General features: G+C 36.1%; 1 protein-coding gene across 1 annotated transcript; it reads left to right on the top strand.

Annotated features, from left to right (window-relative positions):
- The first annotated feature begins 600 nt into the window (after positions 1 to 600).
- On the top strand, positions 601 to 23,408 carry LOC126724850 (uncharacterized). The gene is made up of 2 exons (XM_050429272.1): positions 601 to 854; positions 20,989 to 23,408. Exons 1-2 carry the CDS (start codon positions 842 to 844, stop codon positions 23,160 to 23,162), a joined length of 2,187 nt encoding a protein of 728 aa, XP_050285229.1. The 5' UTR covers positions 601 to 841; the 3' UTR covers positions 23,163 to 23,408.
- Positions 23,409 to 23,798: the final 390 nt, after the last annotated feature.

Raw genomic sequence — 23,798 nt, forward strand, 5'->3', positions numbered from 1 at the left:
AAGAATAAGTAATTAAAATTGAGAAATGCTGCCTCAATATTTTCACAATACTTTCATAATAAATTTTAAGTGATAGATTATTATTAGTTAATATTGGTGAAAAAATAATAATTTTTTTAGAAAGATAAAAGAATAATTTTAATAGTACATTCAAATTAAAATTAGTATCAACTTATCATGAATAATTTTTTGTGAAAGTATTGTAAAAATATTATGAATGTAGTTTTAGAAATGAATGAAGGAAAATTGAAAGGAGAATAAAGAAATATTAAAGAAAGAATGAAGAAATATTATTTAAATAGAATAGAAAAATGATAGAATATGTTGAAAAATGTATTTAAAAAAATAAATAAGTAAAAGGAAAAATGTACTGTATATTCTTTAGACAGTTCAAAATTTTAAAAAGTATGCTAGGGATGCTCTTACTTTGTATCGGCCCACGCATAAAGCAAGTTAACTACAATGCGCTCAGGAGTGGCCCAGGGTCAACGTGATTGTAGTTTCCTTTTTCCAAAAAACTCAAAACAAAAAACAAAAATGAAAAACATAAATAAATAAAAAAAGAAAAAGAGTGATACCACTCCTTTCTTTTTTTCTTATCTCTCCCAGACTCTCTCTCTGAAGTCTCCTTCAGTCACATTTGTACTTACTTGGGTAGGGATTGACAACAATATGATCAATCTTGGGATGGTTTAACAGAGCGAAAGCAGGAAAACGACTACTACTGGACTGGTTTATCTGTGATTAAGCTTTTCCCAACACAGTTACAGTTTAGATGTTGAACGAACCCCCCGCTGAAGCAAAGGATGCGTTCCGGTGAAGATACCGGAAATATCCCCCAATGATACCTACAAGTATGTAACTCAACTTACACTCTTTTGTCAATAATTCTTCTCCTTTCTTAGATCATGGATGGTAGAGTTTTTTGTTCAACCCTGCAAAGAAGAACAAACAGTAAGTGGCTGCGAAGAGTAACAAAAATGAGAAAACATAAAAACTAGTTCAAGGATGAGAAAAATTTGTTAGACCTGGTTGCAACAGATATCACTAGATTACTTCCAAAAAAAAGAAAAACAGATATCACTAGATTGCCATCTTTGTTACTTTTTCAAGTTGATTTTTGTTTGTTAATTAATGTTTCCCTTTTAGTGATGGGGTTGCTCATTTTTGCCAAGTTAATTAATCAAGTGTAAAAATTAGAATTCAATTAGAGTTTAATTTTGCACTACATGTCTCATCTAATATAAGTTTTTTCAATTTTTTTACCATGTAGGTTAATTTAATGTAGAAAACGAAGAGCGCAACATAAATAAACCATAAAAAACTTAATCATATATATATACTAGCATTATGCCCGTGTGATGCACGGCTTAATCAAAATTCATATGTAAATATTTTTTTTGTTAATTTACTTAAAATTAGATAATAAAAATAAATAAATATTTTACTTTTAAGTTATATAATAAATTTATATTGTGTGAAACTAAGGTATTATGAAATGCATATATATATATAAGTAATAACTTATTAAAATAGTGCGATAAATATGTTTGCTTTCAGAATACATAAAATGATTTATTCTTTTTTTTCATATATTATTTTTTGTCAATATCATGAAAAAAAATTTGTATGCTTTTCTTCAAACTTACATGGATTTGAATTTGTCATTTATATTTTTGCCAAACTTTTCATTATGTAAAATATATTCTTTTGGGTTACTTTATCCTAATTTTTTTTGTTTTGACATTATCTAAATTAGATTTTTTTAAATTAAGTTTACCTTAATGTTAATACATATTAGCTATCATTTGATACTATATCCAACAAAAAAAAAAAAAAAAAAAAAAACAACAACAACAACAACAATTAACGTTTAAATTAGGCTAAAAGTAAAATTGTTACTTTATAAAAAAAATGATACAATACTTATTGTTACTTTATCCAAATAAGTCGATAAGAACAAATAGAATTAGAGTTGATGATGCCAAAATCGTCAGTTGGGTCACTCGTTCAATTCGGATCATTAGACGATCTTGTAGGACCTGCAAGATAAAAGAGAGATAGATTGAAAAGACCACCGGGTTGTGCCCGGTGGGGGAGCCTCCGATGCTTAAGTTAGTATCAGTCCATATATTTTGTATATAGTAATATAGATAGTGTTTTGTAGTATTTTGTAGTAGTTTTTGACATACCTTCACTAGTGAGACCGATTATCCCTTTTATAGGTGACTTAGATAGTTGTTGTACATAAATAAGGGTGATTATTACCTTGATTGTAACGTTTTTTGTCTTGATGAGAGTTTAAGACCTTTGATGGTCGTTATTGAATGTGTTGAGCAGTTATCTTTGATGGTCTACTAATGATGCAAGGTCGTCCACATTAATGGACGGCCTTAATGATTTTTCTGGACTCATCAGTTGCCCCCCATTCCCAAGTCTGATTTTGCTTTATGCTAGTCAGGCTTAGGGAATATTCTTGACTTGTTTAGATTCAGGCTTCTTTATCTTCAACTACTTTCTTCTTTAAGAATGGTAGTATTTTTGCGATGGCTTCTTAGTATATGCCTTTTGAAGGTCTTTTTGGATGTTCGAGGGATCATAGCTTGATCTTGAAAGTGAGCTATTTTCTTTGGACGATCATTTTTTATTACTACTGAAGAGTAAGCTAATTTCTTTGGACGACCATTTTTTATCACTTCAATGCTTCTTCTTTCATTCATTTTCTGGTTGTCACGTTTGTGTGAGAATCCTTGTCTGCTTACACTCGTCTAAGGGAATTTTAGTCACTTAGCCACTTTTAGGTGACTTACATCCAGTTACGGAGCTTCACCATTTAGACTTCATTAGTGATTTGCATCGGTCTAGCGGAATCTTGTCCATTTTTTTCTTTTTGGGTGACTTACATCTATTTAAGAAATCTTGTCACTTAGGCTTTGTTAGTGATTTACATCCGTCTTGGCGGAATCTTATCACTTAGCCATTTTTTGGTGACTTACATCCGTTTAAGGAATCTTGTCACTTAGGTTTCGTCAGTGATTTACATCCTTCTTGACGGAATCTTATCACTTAGCCATTTTTTGGTGACTTACATCCATTTAAGGTTTCGTCAATGATTTACATCCATCTTGGCAGAATCTTATCACTTAGCCATTTTTTGATGACTTACATCCATTTAAGGAATCTTGTCACTTAGGCTTCGTCAGTGATTTACATCCGTCTTGGCAGAATCTTATCACTAAGCCATTTTTTGGTGACTTACATCCATTTAAGGAATCTTGTCACTTAGGCTTCGTCAGTGATTTACATCCGTCTTGGCGGAATCTTATCACTTAGCCATTTTTTGGTGACTTACATCCATTTAAGGAATCTTGTCACTTAGGCTTTGCCAGTGATTTACATCCATTTAAGGAATCTTGTCACTTAGGCTTCGTCAGTGATATACATCCTTCTTGGCGGAATCTTATCACTTAACCATTTTTTGGTGACTTACATCCATTTAAGGCTTCGTCAGTGATTTACATCCGTCTTGGCGGAATCTTATCACTTAGCCATTTTTTGGTGACTTACATCCATTTAAGGAATCTTGTCACTTAGGCTTTGCCAATGATTTACATCCGTCTTGGCAGAATCTTATCACTTAGCCATTTTTTGATGACTTATATCCATTTAAGGAATCTTGTCACTTATTGCTGGAAAGATTCCTTTACGCTATGTCGTTTTGGACCTTCTTGAGGCTATGTTGATATCTGCATTAAGTAGCACATGCACTTGCCAAGACTTGGTTAAACAAGAATTTTAGAACAATTCATATATAAAAAATAAGTTACCAATAGCCTAGGTGGACCTTTTTCTTATTTCCTTGTCATCCTAGAGTTTTACCTCTTTCGTGATTTGTCTAGCAATGCATATATTTTTGCATGAAACCTTACTAGGTGTAAATTTTTATAGACGAATATAAAAGATACAGAGATAAATGTGTTACCTTAAATGACGATATTATTTTGTCACATACCCCAATCTTTTTATTGTTGGGATCTTCCTAACTAGCTCTTCCTTTTTTAAGATGACGAGCTCTTCTCTTTTCAAGGTTTTTTAAGCTGAACATGGTACTTCATGTCTAAGGCCTAGATCTCTTTTGCTTCAATTTTTTTTTTTTTTTGGGTGCTTTGACGACTATGGCCATCCTCATCTTTTTTCTTTAATTGTACGGTTAAGTCACTTCAAAAGTGCTAGCTACATTTTGTTAGGAATGACGATGTACGAATATGCAATTGCATGCTATACAATCATGGATGTCATTTGACAAAGTGAATTCTATATGAATCATAGAGAAGTATTCTATGATATAAAAAGAATTGAAGCTATTTGACTACATGCTTCTTTAAGCTGGTCTTTGTTAATTGATTGCACCATATATAATTTTCAAAGCAATTTAAAAAGATTTTGGTGAGTTGACGGAGATAGAGGAAATTTATCGAGACTTAAAATCATGACCATATTGTGAACATGATCATCTAACATTTTAAGTTTAGGAGACCTAATAGAACCTCTCAGACTCATGACGATGAAACATTTGCTACTAAGAATATATACAGCCATATTAATTGTGATATTTGTAATAATTTTGTAGCAATATTTTCGACATGTTCTATATATACATATTTGTAGATAATCATGCAAGTTTGATTTGCACTTTGTTATAATAAGCTAATATATGGCATGGCTAATTAAAAAGAAAGAAATGAATGAGTTACCTCGGCAAGAGACCTTAAATCACGATACTATTGTGTACATATCTCGATCTTTTCATTGTTGTAGTCTTCTTGATGAGTTATTTTGACACGTACATCGTTCTTTTTACCATTGGAGTCTCCTTGCCGAGTTCTCCTCCTTTGAGATTTTTTTTTTTTTTTTTTTTTTTGTTAAGCTTAACATGATATTTCATGTTGAAGGCCTAGATCTCTCTTGCTTCATTCATTTGAAGAGATGAGAACTAGGCCACATTGTGGTAATTCTTCAAGGTCATTCCAAGGCTATATTTCATTTATCAAAGGACGAAGGTCATCCTATGTTCCTTTATCATTGTTGTCCATAGTATCTGAAGACGACCAAAGGGTTTGTCCTCGTTCAAACATGAAGGGTGCAGTCCTTTGTTTGATGATAACCAAATGAATAATCTGTCATGGTTTGAACCCGTATATTTCTTTCTTGGGGCTTAATCTTAGCTTTAATTGTGTACTCAAAATGAGTCACCTCAATAATGCTTGCTGCATTTTGTTACGAATGACAATATCCAAATAGGCAAATTGCATGTTGAACTATAATAGATATCTTTTGACGAAGTGAACTAAATGTGAATCATAGAGAAGTATACTATGATATATGAAGACTAAAGCTACTAACTATATGCTTCTTTAAAGTGTCAAAGTTAAAGCTAATATGTCCATTATTTTGGATACTCAAGTGTCCAAAGTATATCAAAAATGATTTTAAGATAAAAAGAAGTGTTTGATGTTGTGATAGCATGTGTAATAAGTTGGTAAGATATGAACTAGAGAAACGGTCATGAATTTTTTTTTTTTTTTTTTCAATGGTGTAGCGAATCTTTTATTCTAGACCTCAAGTTTCTCTATTTTGACCTTACTAAATTATATAAGTAATTAACTATCAAAATAACAAACTGTTGCAGATATTTAAAGGATAGAAAGGGTTGAATCGTTAAATAATGCAATTCATCACGTCCTACAATACTATTATGGTAAAACCATAATGATATTTGATTCCACTTTTTAGTGTCTCAACATGGCATATTTTAAAAAGAATTTGACTTCACCTTTCTTACAGTCTCAGTAATTATAGAGCTAGACTAAAGGAAAGTATAGGATTTCCTTTGATTTTTTTTTTTTTTTTTTTTTTTTTTTTTTTGATTGTCTGCCTTAGTTTCATTTTGCATTTAGTTGGTAACTTATGCAATTCCTTAAATTTAAGATATATACATTACACACATCAAAATCAAGTTTTGAAGATTAAGTTAACAAGAGAGAGAATGAGTAAGGTTTAATTACCTGTTTGCCTTGGGACTTTTTCTAGAAATTGAATATCTGAGCCCACCTTTGCAAGGATCTTAGAACAGGCATACTTGGCTTGGAACCACTTTGTTCACATGGCAAGTGATTTAGATGTGTGTGTGTGTGGTACTTTGGGTACCCTTCTAAGCTGATTTCTTTTCAACGAGCTCTTCTTTGGTGGGTTGACATTGGCTTCAAAACAATTGGGGCTTGACTCCCCATTTGTGATGTCAAAGGAATTTTCATAACCTTTGGTTGTATTACCCTTTTCCACTTAAGGGTTTTTGATATTTTTCTTGGCAGGTTCTCCTTGACAATTTCTTAAGAATATAGGTACAATCAAGCTAGCCTAGTTACACTAGTGAATAGTTTAGTACTTTTACTATGCAAAGTGTTAGACTTGGAGCAACCTTGTCAAGTATAAAATTCACAAATGTTATTAACCACAAGTACATAAAATTTGTTGTGGCTTATGGGCGGTTGATACACCCATAACATAGTCTTTAGCATAGTACACCTTAGCACGTTTGCATAACATAAAGAAAATGTAATTTAATTCATTCCGAGCACTAAAATAATGGCTTAATTTGTGAAAGTATGATGCTCAAATATACAAAGACCACAAAAGTTTCCATGAAACCATGTGGTGGATTTGTGGACGCATCATATGGCCACTTTGATTGAATCATACATGTGGAAAGTGTGAAACTGTTGAGAGTCCCACATTTTTTTCCCTTTGAACATTGCTAGAAGGCATGGTCATGTATAGATGGAAGGAACCATTTAAGTTCTCCATTCGCAAAATCAAAGCAACATGTATTTGTACATGGAAAAGTTTGAACAGTAAATTTGGTATGTTCTATTATGGAACATTTCAACATTTAAAATCTCATAATATTTTTTAAAATGATTTTTGCTTAACAATTGTCGTATTTCTATAAGAACTGAAGTTTGTAATTCTTTGGGTCTTTCAATCCTAGTCCCACCTTGCATTCACTTTGAAAACTATTTTGTGTGTAGGGCCGAATAGGCCATTTTTGCATTTTACTCCTAATGCTCTTTTTATTATAAATCTTTTCAGATTGTTCTTTGAAAAAGAATGTGTCATTGGTCAATTGACAAACTAATAACTCGTGCATAACGTATACTTTTCTATTTCTATATTTATCTTTTACTGTTGTCATCAATAAATACAAATATAAATTTGGGGGATGACCCTATGATACAGCTTTGCTACCCGTGAATATTAACCAAGATATTATCAGCATGTTGTGTACCATTTATTTTCCTTCTTTAGTGTACCATTAATTTGACACCATTAAAAGGACACAAACGGTTTGTTTTAGTTATAGTAGGAAATAAAGCTTTCTACAGGCCACAATAATGATATCAAGGTCATAATGTTTGACTTATATTTGGGCTTTAATGGTGGGGTATATTAAAGAGAAAACGGTGAGATTCTTTGGTGTCTGACCTCTTTACATTCTCTTTTCCCTTGCCATATAATATATATATATATATATATATATATACACACGTTGTATTCTTTGAACGTGCATAGGCTGTAGCTATAAATCCTCACAATTGTACAGCTGTTCAAATCAGACTTTAACACCCAAAATTGGAATCTTAAATTCATCAATCAAGGCTATTTTAAAGCTAGTATATTTTTCTTGAAATATTTCTAGGTTTATATTTTTATTTTTCCTCAAATTGATTAATTCTAATTCACGTTATTCTATTGACTACCGTAGATTTTTTTATCAACACTTAACATGGAGCAAATTCTTTAAGGAAAGAAAAGTGTAGCATGACATAAACTTAACGCTATTCTTTTTTTTTTTTTTTTTTTTTTTTTTTTTAGAAATTAACGCTATTCTATTGTCTAGCCTTAATGTCGAGCTAATTTTTTATTAACACTTAATGCTATTCTATTGTCTAGCCTTTTCCTTTCAAGGAAAGAAAAGTGTCTAGTAATTTCTTTCGTTAATTCTTTAACTCCTTGATGCATAGGTGTCTTTTGAGGGTAGTGCAGCATGAAATAAACTTAAATTCTGTTTGCAAATAATGAGATAAAAATAACTCATCTGACCTGAAGACCCAAGAATTGGGTCACGCTGTTGTGATTCGTCCAGGTTGCTTCTAGAAATTTGGAGATGAAAATTCTATATTTCCTTCCAAAGGTCATTCAGTGCTCCTTTTGACGGCGCACTTGCTACTTGGCAATGACCAAGGAGATGGCCTATAGTCACTCGATCTTGAGATGCTTTCGGGTGATCTCATTGTCATCAATTAGTTTCACCAAATATTGCAACTATGGTCATGCTTTGGGTTTAACTTGCGTCGAAGACATTATTGGTCACCACTTTTCTCTGATTTCAGCCACTGCCGCTTGGAATGGTAGTTTTCCTAGACCTTTCTAGGATCCTTCGTAGTCTGTAATTCTTGATTTCTTCCCACATAAGGGAAGAATGACAATCCCCTGAAAGAGACAATGATGAAAGGGGTTTCATGGAGGAGATCTTGCAAATTTTCGACTAAGCGACCCTTTTGTTGCAGGAAGAGCTAGATGACTAATCTTCCCACAGACGGCGCCAAACTGATGATGCCAAAATCGTCAGTTGGGTCACTCGTTCAATTTGGATCATTAGACGATCTTGTAGGACCTGCAAGATAAAAGAGAGATAGATTGAAAAGACCACCGGGTTGTGCCCGGTGGGGGAGCCTCCGATGCTTAAGTTAGTATCAGTCCATATATTTTGTATATAGTAATATAGATAGTGTTTTGTAGTATTTTGTAGTAGTTTTTGACATACCTTCGCTAGTGAGACCGATTATCCCTTTTATAGGTGACTTAGGTAGTTGTTGTACATAAATAAGGGTGATTATTACCTTGATTGTAACGTTTTTTGTCTTGATGAGAGTTTAAGACCTTTGATGGTCGTTATTGAATGTGTTGAGCAGTTATCTTTGATGGTCTACTAATGATGCAAGGTCGTCCACATTAATGGACGGCCTTAATGATTTTTCTGGACTCATCAAGAGTCTTACTTAAACTTAAACTTGTTTGTTAAATAGATTAGATGAAAAATTTGGATTGTAATCAAATTAAAATTAAATAAGAATTAGATGGATTAGATGAAGAATTTAGATTATAATCGAATTAAAATTTTTATCAACTTAGAAATTATAAGAGAAGAAAAATTAGATATATATATTTTTAAAATCTTAAAAAAAAATTGCAATTAAAGATGCATTAGACTTGTAATTTAGTAATTAAAAAAAAGTTATTGCTTTTTTTATAATACACTACACGTAAAAAATGAGGATTAGATGAAGAATTTGGATTGTAATCAAATTAAAATTAAATAAGGATTAAATGGATTATATGATGAATTTAGATTGCAATCAAATTAAGATTTTTATCAACTTAAAGATTATAGGAGAAGAAAAATTATATATATATATATATATATATATTTAAATCTAAAAAAAAAAAATTCTGCAATTTGGTAAAACCACTTGGCACAATCACGACGTATCAAAATTCATATGTAAATATTATTTTATTAATTTACTTAAAATTAGATAATAGAATAGATAATAAAAATAAATAAATATTTGACTTTTAAGTTATATTATAAATTCATATTGTGTGAAATTAAGATATTATGATATATATATATATATATATATAAGTTATTGCTTTTAATATTTTACTTTTGATAAGTTATTGCTTATATTTTACTTTTAATATATATTATTTTTTGTCAATATCATGAAACAAATTTTGTATGCTTTTCTTCAAACTTATGTGGATTTGAATTTGTCATTTTTATTTTTTTGCAAAATTTGTCATTATTTAAAATATATATATTAGTTTTTTTGGGTTACTTTATCCTAATTTTTTTGTTTTTACTTAAATTATATTTTTTTAATTAATTTTACTTTAATGTTAATACATATTAGCTATCATTTGATACTTTATCCACACACAAAAAACAACAATTAACTTTTAAATTAGGCTAAAAGTAAAATTGTTACTTTATTAAAAAAATTGATACAATACTTATTGTTATTTTATCCAAATAAGTCGATAAGAACAAATAGAATTAGAGTCTTACTTAAACTTAAACTTGATTGTTAAAAGGATTAGATGAAGAATTTGGATTGTAATCAAATTAAAATTAAATAAGAATTAGACGGATTAGATGAAGAAAATTAAGATTAAAAAAGGATTAGATGGATTATATGAAGAATTTGGATTGTAATCAAATTAAGATTTTTTTCAAATTAGAGATTATAGGAGAAGAAAAGTTATATATTTTTAAAATCTAAAAATCTATAATAAAAAAAAAAATTAAATTCTGCAATTTAGTGAAGCCACTTGGTGCAACCATGAAATCTAAGCCTAACTTTTATTATATAGTATATGATAAATATATATATATATATATATGATGGGTGGGGCCGAGTACGGAATAGAAACTATGGGCCAAGCCCGAGGAGGAAAAAAGGTCCACTTGCACATCAATCCTGGCCTAACCCGTGAGTTAGAGCCCGAGGAGGAAAGATGAAAAGGCCGACCTCCCAAGGAGCCCAAGAAGCAAGCATTCCTTGGAAATTCCAAAGCAAGTCGATGGTACCAGAAGACAAGAAACCGAGGAAAGTGGAAGAAACGTGTGAGCAAAGTAGAGAGGAAATATCTAGATAAAGTAGTCATCACCTCTGCATTTAATGCGTTGTACCAACTCAAATGGCCGCATTAATGAAGGAGTGACCCCTGAACAGTAGCCTCACAGCTTGCAGCACAGTTTACCACCTCCAGCACAATCCTGATGGGACAAGCATCCAAAAGAAGGTCCCTAGTTGAATAAGTAGAGGGCTAGGATGCAATCCAAAGGACTATATAAGGAAAGGAAACCCCTCCAAATGGGGGGACGAGAAATTGAAACAAAAGAGAAGAACTGCGCAGGGAAATCGTGTATCTCAAAAACTTGAACTCAATACAAACATTTGCTCCTCAGCCAGATCTGAGGAAGTGTTAATTCCTATTTTGGTCTTATATGAATGATTTATTGAGCTATTTCTATCCCAAACACAGCATTTAGATCATAAGATTGCATTAGAAGTGACCTTGGAAACCCATAACTCTAAACAAATTAATGGTATCAGGCCTAATAACCTAACTCCACTTCCATAAGTGGGCTTAGTGTATTTTTGGGCCCATACAATTGGCATCGTTCATGGGAAACAATCATCTTTGATCTATCTTAGTGGTTTAGCCTCTGAGAGTTAAAAAGAAGATAGCGAACTCAAGAGGTTATAGGGAAGAATCTGTGGGTTCTCATCAATTCGACCAGTTTGTTAACTTGGAAAGAAGAAGGGACCAATAGATGGATTGTTCTCTCAGTATCAAGGTCGAACCTGTCTATTCAAACCACGTTAGTCAAAGTCATTCAAGACCAAGAAGTCATGTTTCGCATGAACAAGAGATGCAAAACCTTAGGTTGGAAATTGTCCAGCTACGTAGACAACTTCAACATAGAGTGCATGTTAGGGAGGATAGAACACCTCCCTCAAGCCAAAGCTCTAAGTCAAAAGGAGATCAAAGCTATAGGCCAAGATCTAGAACTCCTCCAAGCGAATCTTTTTACAACATCCTCTTATGCAAGAGGTGGGAAAAGATGTCATAGGAAAAGATGCAGAAATTCACCCCCTGAAAACATGGGTTATGATGCTATGAGTAGGGCCTTGCGCTAGATTTCTAGGTCACCCTTTGCACGCCGCATTGATAGGGCCAAGCTCCCTCATCACTTTACCCAACCTACCTTCACCATTTACAATGGGAAGACTGACCCGATGGAGCATGTGAGTAATTTTAATCAAATAATGGTCATTCACTCTAGAAACAAGGCTCTCATGTGTAAAGTGTTCCCTTCTAGCCTCGGACCCATTGCCATGAGATGGTTTGATGGACTGGAGGAGGGCTCAATAGGGTCCTACGAGGAGCTAACCAGAATGTTCAGGGCTAGATTCGTGACCTGTAGCAAAATTCCTAGGCCTTTGGATTTTCTACTTTCCATGGCCATGAGGGAGAAGGAGACCTTAAAACCCTATTCTGATAGGTATTGGTAACTTTTCAGTGAAATCAATGGGGATTTCAAGGACGTGATTGTCAGGACCTTCAAAATGGGACTTCCCATGAATCACGACTTGAGAAAGTCCCTCACCATAAAGCCTGCTCAAAATATGCATCAACTAATAGATCATAGTGATGAACATAAAAGGGTGGAAGAAGACCAAGTACAGGGCAAGGGAAAGGCCAAGATTTTCACACTTGAGAAGAGGGATTCTCGGCTTGACAGATATGGCCTTAATTGACCAAAGAGAGACTTTTTTAGCCAATCCCCCCAAAGTAATGCCCCAATAGTCAACTCAGTGTTCAAGGAGCCCATATATCAAGTTCTTAAGAAGATAAAAAAAAAATAAATAAAAAAAAATAATAATAATAACCTTACTTCAAACGGCCCAACCGGATGGGGGGGACCCTACCAAAAGGAATCAAAGCCTGTACTGCCAATATCATCAGGACTGGGGCCATACAATCGAGAATTGCAGAACCTTGTGCGACTACTTAGCACAATTAGTCAAGGCAAGAAAGCTGAAACAGTTCATGCACCAATCCCCTAGGCAAGGGAGCTAGATAGGATAAGAATACCAAAGAGAAGTGGTCCACGCACACCATTGGGAACTATCAATGTCATTTTTGCTACTCCAAATACGGAGTCATAGCCCTCGTCCAAAGTTATGTCCATTTCACCACAACCCAAATTTAGAGAGGAGGATAGAGGGTCCAAGAGGATAAAGGCAGATTTGGAGTTTATCTTTCTCAAAGGCAGATAAAGTGAGGACTTTTCAACCCCATGATGATGCACTAGTGGTTACCCTTAGGATTGGAAGGTTTAACGTGAAAAGGTTGATAGAGTATCAAGAAAGTGAAGTCGAGATCATGTACCCCGACCTATATAAGAGGTTGAACCTAAAGCCTGAGGATCTTAGCAAGTATAACTCCCCATTAGTAGGGTTCAATGGAAGGACCATGATCTCCAAGGGGATGATTAAGTTACTGGTACAAACAGGCAATGAAGTGGTCGAGGTGGAATTCATTGTAGTTAACGCTTATTCACCCTACACCGCAATTTTGGCAAGACCATGGCTTCATGCTATAGGGGCAGTCTCCTTTACTTTGCATATGAAGGTGAAGTATCCAACCGAATGACAAGTGGGATAGCTAGTAGGGAGCTAGAAAATGGTCAAGCAGTGTATGGTTGTCGCCATTAGGCACCAGTCAACTCAAGTGGTTTCCCCTGACCCGAGTCGCGTTTTGTAGCAATCAACAATGGGAGAGTTAGTGGGCTCAGATACATTTGTGACAGGCAATTTGCAATGTGAAGAATTGGAAAAAGTTATTTTTGATTTGGACAAAGAGAGATTTTTTCATGTAGGGATCCAATTACCCCTAGCCGAGAAGGAAAAGCTTTTGATCTTCCTTAAAAATAACTTGGATGTTTTCGCCTGTAGCTCGTACAAGGCCCTAGGGGTATACCTAGAATTCATTTGTCACCATCTCAACGTGAATCCTGCTATTGTGCCAAAGAGGCAACAACCTCGACAATCTTCTAAAGAGCACGCTGAAGTAGTAAAAAAGGAGGTCAATAAACTCAAGCAAGCTGGAGCAATCGCAGAAATCTTTTATCTTGAGTGGTTGGTTAACACAGTGGTTATGAAGAAGAAGTCAGGGAAGTTGAAGGTTTGTGTCGACTTCACAGATTTGAATAAGCATGCTTCAAAGATCCTTTCCTGGTTCCCCGAATCGATCAGCACGTTAATGCCACGTTTGGCCATCCTCAGATGAGTTTTTTAGATGCCTTTCAAGGTTACCATCAAATACCATTGGCAATGCCAGATCAAGAGAAAATAGCATTCATAACTCCTACCAGGAACTACCACTATCGGGTGATGCCTTTCGGCTTAAAGAAAGCTGGCTTTACCTATCAAAGAATAGTGACGAGGATGTTCAAAACCCAACTAGGCAAGAACATGGAAGCTTATATTGATGACATAGTGGTAAAGAGCAAGCAAGCATCCGAGCACTTGAACGTTTAGAAGAAGTATTCTTAGTGCTCAAAAAACATAATTTGTGCTTAAATGCTTCCAAATGTTCATTCGGCACAAGCTCAAGGAAATTCCTTGGATACATGATCACTCACGGAGGAATTGAAGTTAATCCCGACCAAATTAGAACCATACATGACTTACACCCACCTCAGAATCCAAAGGAAGTACAGAGACTGACGGGGATGACGGCAGCTTTGAATAGATTCATCTCCCGATTAGTGATCGTTGTAGACCATTTTTTCAGTTAATTCACAAGTGGAAGGATTTCACGTGGACCGAGGATTGCGATCAGACCTTTGAGGAACTAAAGAGGTACTTGGCTCATCCACCGATCTTATCTAGACCCGAGAGGGAAGAGGTATTGATCGCATATCTAGCAGTTACAACCCATGCGGTAAGTTTAGTCTAATTTGAATAGATGCAGAGGTGTAGAAACCTGTCTATTATGTGAGTAAGTCCCTTTAGGATGCAGAAACTAGGTATTTACCCTTGGAGAAAGCTATTTTGGCCATCATACATGACACCAGGAAGCTTCCCCATTATTTTCAAGCACATACAGTTGTCATCCTCACTCAACTCCCATCACAGGTGTTGCTTCAGAGGTCAAACTATTCGGAAAGAGTGGCCAAATGGGGAACAATGTTGGGAGCATTTGACATCAAGTATTTACCCTGTTCAGCTGTGAAAGGGCAAGTTTTGGCCGACCTAGTAGCTGCGTTCACTGAACGAATGGGAAGGTATGAAACTGAGGTGTAAGGGATACCCAATAAAGAAATTTCACTTATATCAACATCCCGTCCACCATTTTGGGAACTATACATGGATGGGGCTGCCAACCAAAAGGGATCTGGAATTGGAGTCGTTCTAGTATCTCTTGAGCGAGTGACCATGGAGAAATCCATGAGGTTGGGCTTTCCAGCCACGAATAACGAGGCGGAGTATAAAGCCCTTCGGGTAGGCTTGGATTTGGTAAAGTGCCTAGGAGGTAAGGCAATGGAGGTCTTCTCTGACTCAAGGCTCATTGTGGGGCAAGTGAAAGGTGAGTTTGAAGCCAAGGACCAAAGAATACAAGGGTACTTGGGCCAAGTGAAACAGCTACAGTCCAATTTTGAGATGTTTTCTACAAAGCAAGTCCCTAGAAGTAAGAATGCCTATGTTGATTCATTAGCAACCTTGGCCACCTCATTGGAAGAAGGCTTACCAAGGGTCATAATGGTTGAGGATCTACTGACACCTAGTTGGGACAGTCAAGTCCCTGTCAGAATAAGCATAATACACATTGGTCCAAACTAGATGGATCCAATGGTATCATTTTTGAAGGATGGGGTACTGCTTGAGGACAAAACCGAGGCCGAAAAGATCCAAAAAAAGGCACCACAATATCAGCTCTTGGGGGAGCAGAAGCTGTATAAGCGGTCATATTCCTGGCAATATATACTATATGTCCATCCTGAAGTGATGGAAGCATTACTAGAGGAACTTCATGAAGGAATGTGCAGTAGTAATATTGGAGGAAGATCTTTATCACATAGGGCTTTCACTCGGGGTTACTGGTGGCCCAACATGCAGAAATCCACACAAGATTATGTTAGGAAGTGTGATCAATGCCAAAGGTATGCCCCAAATATTAATCAACCCGGGGGAACCCTGAATCCTCTTTCTAGCCCATGGCCTTTCACACAATGGGGCTTGGATATAGTTGGACCTTTTCCAAAGGCAACTGGAAACTGAAGATGGCTGCTTGTCGAAACTGACTACTTCATGAAGTGGGTGGAAGCCAAGCCTCTCTCCAACATCCAAGTTCAAGATGTGAAGAAGTTCGTCTAGAGAAATATCACCACAAGGTTTGGAGTTTCGAATACTCTAGTCTCGGATAATGGGCTTTAGTTCGACAGTAAGGCTTTCCGAAGATATTGTTGTGAACTGGGCATAAAAAATAAATATTCTACTCCAGCCTATCCTCAAGGTAACGGGCAAGCCAAAGCCTCCAACAAGGTTATAGTGGATGAACTTAAAAAGAGGTTGGACAAAGCAAAGAGCAGGTGGGTGGATGAGTTGCCACATGTATCATAGGCATACTGCACTACCCTTAGGAGGTCAATTGGAGAAACCCCCTTCTCAATGACATACGATTTGGAGACGGTCATTCCTCTGGAGACGGAATTTCTGATGATAAGAACTGACTAATTCAATAGCAACAAAAATGAACAACTCCTTGTTGCTAGTCTAGATCTAGTCAAGGAAAGAAAAAAGGTTGCCATAGTCCAAATGGCTCATTACCAACAGAAACTCAGACAGGGGTACAACAGAGGCATCAAGACGAGAGTGTTTGTACCAGGGGACTTGGTCCTAAGAAAAGTCATGGGGAATACTAGGAACCCGGCATGGGGAAAGCTTGGGCTAAACTAGGTAGGACTCTATCGCATAACATCTGTGGCAAGGATAGTTGCTTATCATTTAGAAGACCTGGATGAAAACACTGTCCTACAGCCTTGGAATGTAAATAACCTACGAAGATATTATTATTAATGAATGGTTGTGAAGTTATTCAATTCCCCCTCTTTATTAACATGATCTTACTTTCTCCAATGTCTTTACATTATTTGTCTCGCTATGGCTAAGTGTTAAACAAAACCTCGGCAATGTTCGACTCCTCAGGTTACATTCCTTGGGTAAATTAACTCTTATAAAAATTGGATAAGTGTTAAACAAAACCTCGGCCATGTTCAACTCCTCAAGTCGCATGCCTTCAATAAATTAACTTTTGTAAAAATTGGCTAAGTATTAAACAGAACATCGACCTTGTTCGACTTCTCAAGTCACATGCCTTGGGTAAATTAACTCTTATAAAAATTGGATAAGTGTTAAATAGAACCTCGGCCATGTTCAACTCCTCAGGTCACATGCTTTGGATAAATTAACTCTTATAAAAATCGACTAAGTATTAAACAAAATCATGGCCATGTTCGACTCCTCGGATCACATGCCTTAGGTAAATTAACTCTTATAAAAATTGGATAAGTGTTAAATAGAACATCGATCATGTTCAACTCTTCAGGTCACATGCCTTGGATAAATTAACTCTTATAAAAATTGGCTAAGTGTTAAACAAAACCTCAGCTATATTCGATTCCTTGGGTCACATGTCTTGGGTAAATTAACTCTTATAAAAATTGGTTAAGTGGTAAATAAAACCTCAGACATGTTCGACTCCTTGGGTCACATGCCTTGAGTAAATTAACTCTTGCAAATATTAGCTAAGTGTTAAACAGAACTTTGGCCATGTCCGACTTCTCGAGTCACATACCTCAAGTAAATTAGTTCTTATAAAACTAGCTAAGTGGTTAAACGTAAAGTATAAATTCAACTATATCTAATTCCTTGGGTTATTTGCCTCGGTTAAGTTAACACTCGAACTAAATCAAGAGCAAATATAAGTAAATACCAAGTAAAAGTAAAGTTCTCGTTCATTAATGATTGGAGTAAGAGTTACAAAAACGAAGAGACATTTGCTATCAAAGCTAAAATATAAAATAGGAAATCCTATAACATGAAGTTGCAGAAATCATATTCTATGGACTCTTTCTCCTTGGGCTCTCCGGCCGGTTTTGTCCTTTTTCTCTTTTGGCCCTTTGTCATCCTTTTCTTTTTCAGGAGGAGGTTTAGAAGCTAGTCCAACTGGGTCTGATTCCGAAGTGGACGAGTTGGCTATGCCCCCAAGAGCTGACAGGTAGACAACCTTGGATGGTTCCCTGAGCTTAGAAGATAAGTCCACCCCGGTAGCATTAAGAGCTTCCATCCAAGTTTGACGGCAGAACTCTCGGCATAGTTCTTTCATCTGAAGGGTAAGGCTAGTCACGGTTTCTTTCTGCCCTAGCTTGTAAGCCACTAGCTCGGTCTTGGACAACTCAGAGGTTTTCCCCTCCAACTCTTTTTGCTAGAGTTCAATCTTCTTTTTCGTCTCAGCCAGCTCCACCTCCACAATTCAAAGCAAGCCACGCTGCTCCTCGGCTTGTCTCTCAATGACCCCCAAAGCAACCTTAGAGCTCCTTTTTCCTTTCTCAACCTCAATGAGCCTAAAGAGTAAGTCTTTGTACTTCTTCTCGACCTTAACATGAGCCTTGGTGGCAGCAATTCGGCGTGCATCTTCCTCCTTAGATTTTAAAAGGACATGAACCACCCACTTTTCAGCTATGAAGGAAGCCTAAACTACCTATAATAATAGTGAGAAAATGTGTTTAAAAAAAAGAACATACCAAAGCTAAGTCCCCTTTAAGAGTGAGGAACATTTCATACTTCTTCAGATTCCTGAGCTCCTTCATATCTCAATGGAGAAGCAAGGTTTGCTCCACGGAATTTGCCACATACCCAACTCTCCCCTACTGAAAGTCCCTGACGGGAAAGTTAGAGGAGAGAGAAGCTCCATCTAGTACTAGTGAAGGGTTCCAAGCTGGGACCTTGGAACGTTGGTTCGCCACAACCCCGATGCTAGCTCCTTTGGTGGAACCTTTTTTCTGCTGGGGCTTGGTAGCCTTAGGCACCTTTGGAGGCTCTTGCTCTATTAAGGGTTGGATTTCACCCTTTTCAGAGATCTCCTTCCCTGCCCCCTTGTCCCTTTTTCTTTTTTCTCCTTAGGCTCAGAAGAAGAGGTCCGAGCTAGGAGAGGGGTAGGAGGTCTTGGATCCACAGGTACCATGGGCAAAGCTCCCCCAACGTAGGACTCTAGAAGGGCTAGTAAATTAGGCATATTCTTTTGAATGACCATCCCTTCGAGTACGCATGGAATCTCCTGATTAGAGCTAATGTGGGCTGTAACCTAAGGCCGAGAGTTGGACTCAAAAGGTTCGGTGAAGTCAGGCTGATTGAATACCTCAAAGTCCTCAAGATTGATAATAACGGGCTCCCAAGCTGGCTCCTTCTTCGTCAGAGGGTAAAACCTCCTCTTCCACTTGGATAATATCAACAACTTGTTGGGCGGTTAGCTTAACCTCGTGGGTCTTTAGGGGAGAAGGGCGAGTAAAGAACCCAGGAACAACTACGTCAATCCTCCTTATACGAGGATCCTTGGCCTTGATCACGTGTTTGGGAGACTAAAAATGTATTGAAATGGGTCGAGGATGACGTGGGTGGCTCAAAGCTGACCTTCTTTGTGAAGAAAGATTTAGGACTTCAAGATCATGTTGAGATCCTCACGATTCACCAAGTTGAGATTGGGAGTGGTGAAATCTTTATCTTCCACAAATAAGAGAAAGGAAGAGTTAGAAATTAGAAATTAGAAGCATTCATTTAAAAAAAAATGAAAGAAAGATGATTTTCTACGGACTAAATAAGGAAGGTTAGTTCTAGCCTATGATGATCCCACCTGGCTCCCCATCCTACGTAGGACAATGCAACCCATCATGCCACTCACTCGAGACGATCAAAAAATCCTCATACATGCCCTTATTGGTATGGGAAGGTAGGAAATCAACCTAACTGAGGGTACCCTAGTCTTAAAATAATACTTTGTATCTTTACTATTTTGACAATTGTAGACCTAGTTGACATCATGGTGGGTTAGACTGACACCCATCTTGTGGTTTAGCATGTCAACACTACCCAATACCTTTGGTTGTTGCCAACTCATACAGGGTAGGATTAAATGAAACAACAATATTAGAATTAGGTAGGTGTCATCGAAAGATTGAAAGTAAATGACATCGTTTTTAGTGTGCGTTTGGTTCCAAATTAAAAAACCAGCTTATTTTACTATTCAACTTATTTTTGATACTATTCATAGGCCCCATTACACTTTTTGGTACTATTCATGGGTCCTAATATACTATTTCAGCTAACTTTTACCTTTATCTATAGTACTTTCAACAAAAAGTTTTCAGTTTCAGCAAAATAAGCGGATCCCAAACAAGCCCTTAGTCTATGTATTTAACATGTGATGACATGAAGGGTTATGGGTAGGTATATATAAAGGGGTAAAAGTGCAAAAGGTGAAAACGGTGAATTAAAATGCAAAGAGTTTGTGTACATGTGTGAGGGATAAAAAGTCTTGAAACATTGAATCAAGGGATACAAAGAATATTTATTTTTTATTTAGAAAAGTCTTAAAACATTGAACCAAATTAAACGAAAATTTAATATTATTTAATTTCTTCTTATCTCTGATGTGGCATTTGAAAATATTTCAATTATCTTTGCATAGAATGTACTACTTAGCATAACCTCATACTTTCCTACATGAGATCTCTGCTTTTATATATATATATATATTTTTTTTTTTTTTTGAATGCAATACTAGGTAGAGCTCTCTGGAAAGAAACTGTATGGATTGTTTTGTGACAGGAATTTTTAGTATCTTTATTATTTATTTACATTTTCATTTGGTTAAAAATTGTGTTTGTATTTGAGGATTTCAAATCAAAGAATTTGAAGAATCATTGTCAATATAAATTGATTGATAAATTTAACCACATGATGATTTGAGATTTAGGGATTTTGCTCAAACATTAACATTTATGATATAATGCGTTGAAATAGGCTTTTACAAAACCATTTCAAATCCACAAACTAATAAAAAAATTCAAATCTATTAATAAATTTCATCAATATTAAAAATTGCTATTTCAAATTTAAACAAAAATTTAAAATCTAGATCCTTTTCTTTATATACCTCTATTCAAACAAACCATCATGGATTTTTTTGTCAACTTTCTTAAAGCTTAAAAATAACACACATGAATTTCAGTTGTAAGCAGCTTGATCTATATAAAGGCAAGGAGACTCATGGATCTATTCCCTCCAAAGTTGAGGACTGTGTGGAAGGATTGGGAGCTGCGAGTTCTGGTTTTACTAAGCCTCACATTGCAAACAATACTCATCATTTTGGGCAATCGCAGAAAGTACACAAGCAGAATTTGGATCAGAACTGTCCTATGGTTTGCCTATTTGACAGCTGACTGGGTAGCAACTGTTGCCTTAGGTGTAATTTTAAACAACCTTGGGAATGTCATGGAAAGTATTGGCAAAGATGGATCTCTCAGTGAGAGCATTCAGCTAACTGCATTTTGGGCACCATTTCTTCTGATACACTTGGGTGGCCCTGATAACATTACAGCTTATGCCTTGGAAGATAATGAGCTTTGGTTAAGGCACTTGCTTGGTCTAGGCGTTCAAACAGGGATAGCACTTTACATTTTCCTTGTAGCCTGGACTGGTTCTCACCTATCCGTTCTGTCCATTCTAATATTTTGTGCAGGAATTATCAAATATGGGGAAAGGACATGGGTTCTTAGGTCAGCAAGCCATGAGCAATTAAGAGAATCCATGCCCATTCCTCCTAAACCGGATCCCAATTATTCCAAGTACATGAGGAAATATGCATTAAAGAATTCTGAGGGATTCCATATGAAATTAAGTCATGTGATCGAGGCTCAGGGGGTGCATATCCCTGTGGTTGAGAATAACTCCATTCCTGATGCAATTGAATTGGTTAAAGCATATGACTTATTCCAAATTTTCAAGCGCCTTCTTGTTGATCTAATCCTCAGCTTTGATGATAGGGAAAAAAGCCAACATCTATTCGAAGAAATTTCTATGGAGTCAGCATTTAAAGTGGTAGAGATGGAACTTGGCTTAATGCATGACATGCTCTACACCAAGACCACGATCATACATTCATTCATAGGCTGTGGTATGCGCATACTCAGTTTCTCTTTCACCGTTATTTCATTGGCAGTCTTCTCAGTCATCAATGTGCATAAGCACTCAAATATTGATCTAATCTTAACTTTCCTATTGCTGTCTGTTGCTATACTGTTAGAAATATATTCATGTCTCTTACTGCTCTCCTCAGACACGACTGATATATGGTTGAGTAGATGTGCAACCACTTCAGTCCCTCGTGCCATTATCCATAAAGCCATTACTTGTTTACAATTACCTAAACAGCCTAGGTGGTCAAATTCCATGTCACAATTCAATCTAAGGAGCTTTTCTCTCAAGGATAAGCCCACAGTCTTTTATGGAATTATGAAGTGCCTTCACTTTGATAAAGTCCTAGAAAAAAATTGGTACACAACCCATAAGATAGTCCCCTTTGATTTGAAAATATTGATATTCAACCATCTCCAAAAGAGTTTCGAACATCCTGAAGAAGAATCAGATTATGCAAGTAATATCAAAACTCTGTGTTCCTTCAGAGCAGGTCAAGTACTTAAAGAGCATGATGAACTGATTTGGAGTGTTGAAGTAGAGTTCGACCAAAGCATTCTTCTCTGGCACATTGCTACAGATATCTGTAGCCAATCAGATGTTGATCCGATTCAGATCTATCCAACCACCTTTATGCCACTAATTGAATCGAGCATGTTGGTATCACAGTATATGCTGTATCTCCTAGTCATGTATCCTTCCATGTTGCCAATGGGAATTGGAACGATTAGGTTTCAAGATACTTGCGCTGAGATCACACATTTTTTTGAAGCCCACAAGCCCACAAAAGACAAATCCGACAGTGATAAATTTCTGAACACCTACTCATGGGATATGGGTTGCATCCTAACAGGAAAATCTACATTAGATAAATCACTTGCGTGGAAAGAGCTGTTTGATATGATCGCTCAAGTTCCACCATCTGAAGTGGACAGGGAGAGAAGCAAATCCGTGTTATTTGATGCATGTAGGCTTGCATCCAAGTTGCAAGATATATCTGATATGGAACAGAAATGGGAGATGATTAGTAACGTATGGTTGGAGATGCTTGCTTATGCAGCCTGCCATTGCAGAGGAAATCATCATGCTCAGCAGCTGAGACGGGGTGGAGAACTTCTCACCCATGTTTGGCTCCTGATGGCACATTTTGGTATAAATGAACAATTCCAAATACCAAAGGGTGCAAGAGCCAAGCTAGTCGCAAAATAGCATGTGGTAGCACATGAAAGTAGCGTGCAGCGTTAAAATTTGCTTTTGTTAGTTGTTCTGGTTTGTTTCCGTATTCACTCTTTCCCTCTAAATGTAGGCGATTGTCGATTGGTGCTACTACTTTCTGCAATATATGGGAAACAATCATGTTTTGAGTGTTTGCAGGTCTATTTTGACTCTGCAGGTTGGTGTTGTAAGTTTCAGGTTGGTGTAGTAAGTTTGTAACTTGTTAAGTTGTATTCCTGGATTGCCACAAGAATAAATAAGAAGGAAAAAATCATCGTGATTTAATCACACACTAATAATTACAATTGAAAACAAAAACTTTCCAGAAGAAGGTTGAATTTTTAAAAACTTTATGAAAATTTTATAAGAATGAAAGGGTACAGTCTTACCAGTTGATTGATGACAAATAAAATGTGGGAAGGTAAAGAAGGAAGGGTTCTGGCATCTACATAAAATTAACTGTTGTTAGTGACAGTACTTCTTTATGTCGTTAAAATTATAATACAAGTGATATTTTGTTTTTCGCTTTTTCCTTTCTGTTCAACATCATAAAATTTGTTGCAAAATTCCTTTTTCTTTTTCTTTTTTGGGTCAAATTTTCTTTTGTAATTGTGATAGAGCTGCCTTGCA

Source organism: Quercus robur, chromosome 5 (genome assembly GCF_932294415.1).
Source record: "Quercus robur chromosome 5, dhQueRobu3.1, whole genome shotgun sequence".
In the NCBI taxonomy this organism is placed as follows: Eukaryota; Viridiplantae; Streptophyta; class Magnoliopsida; order Fagales; family Fagaceae; genus Quercus; species Quercus robur.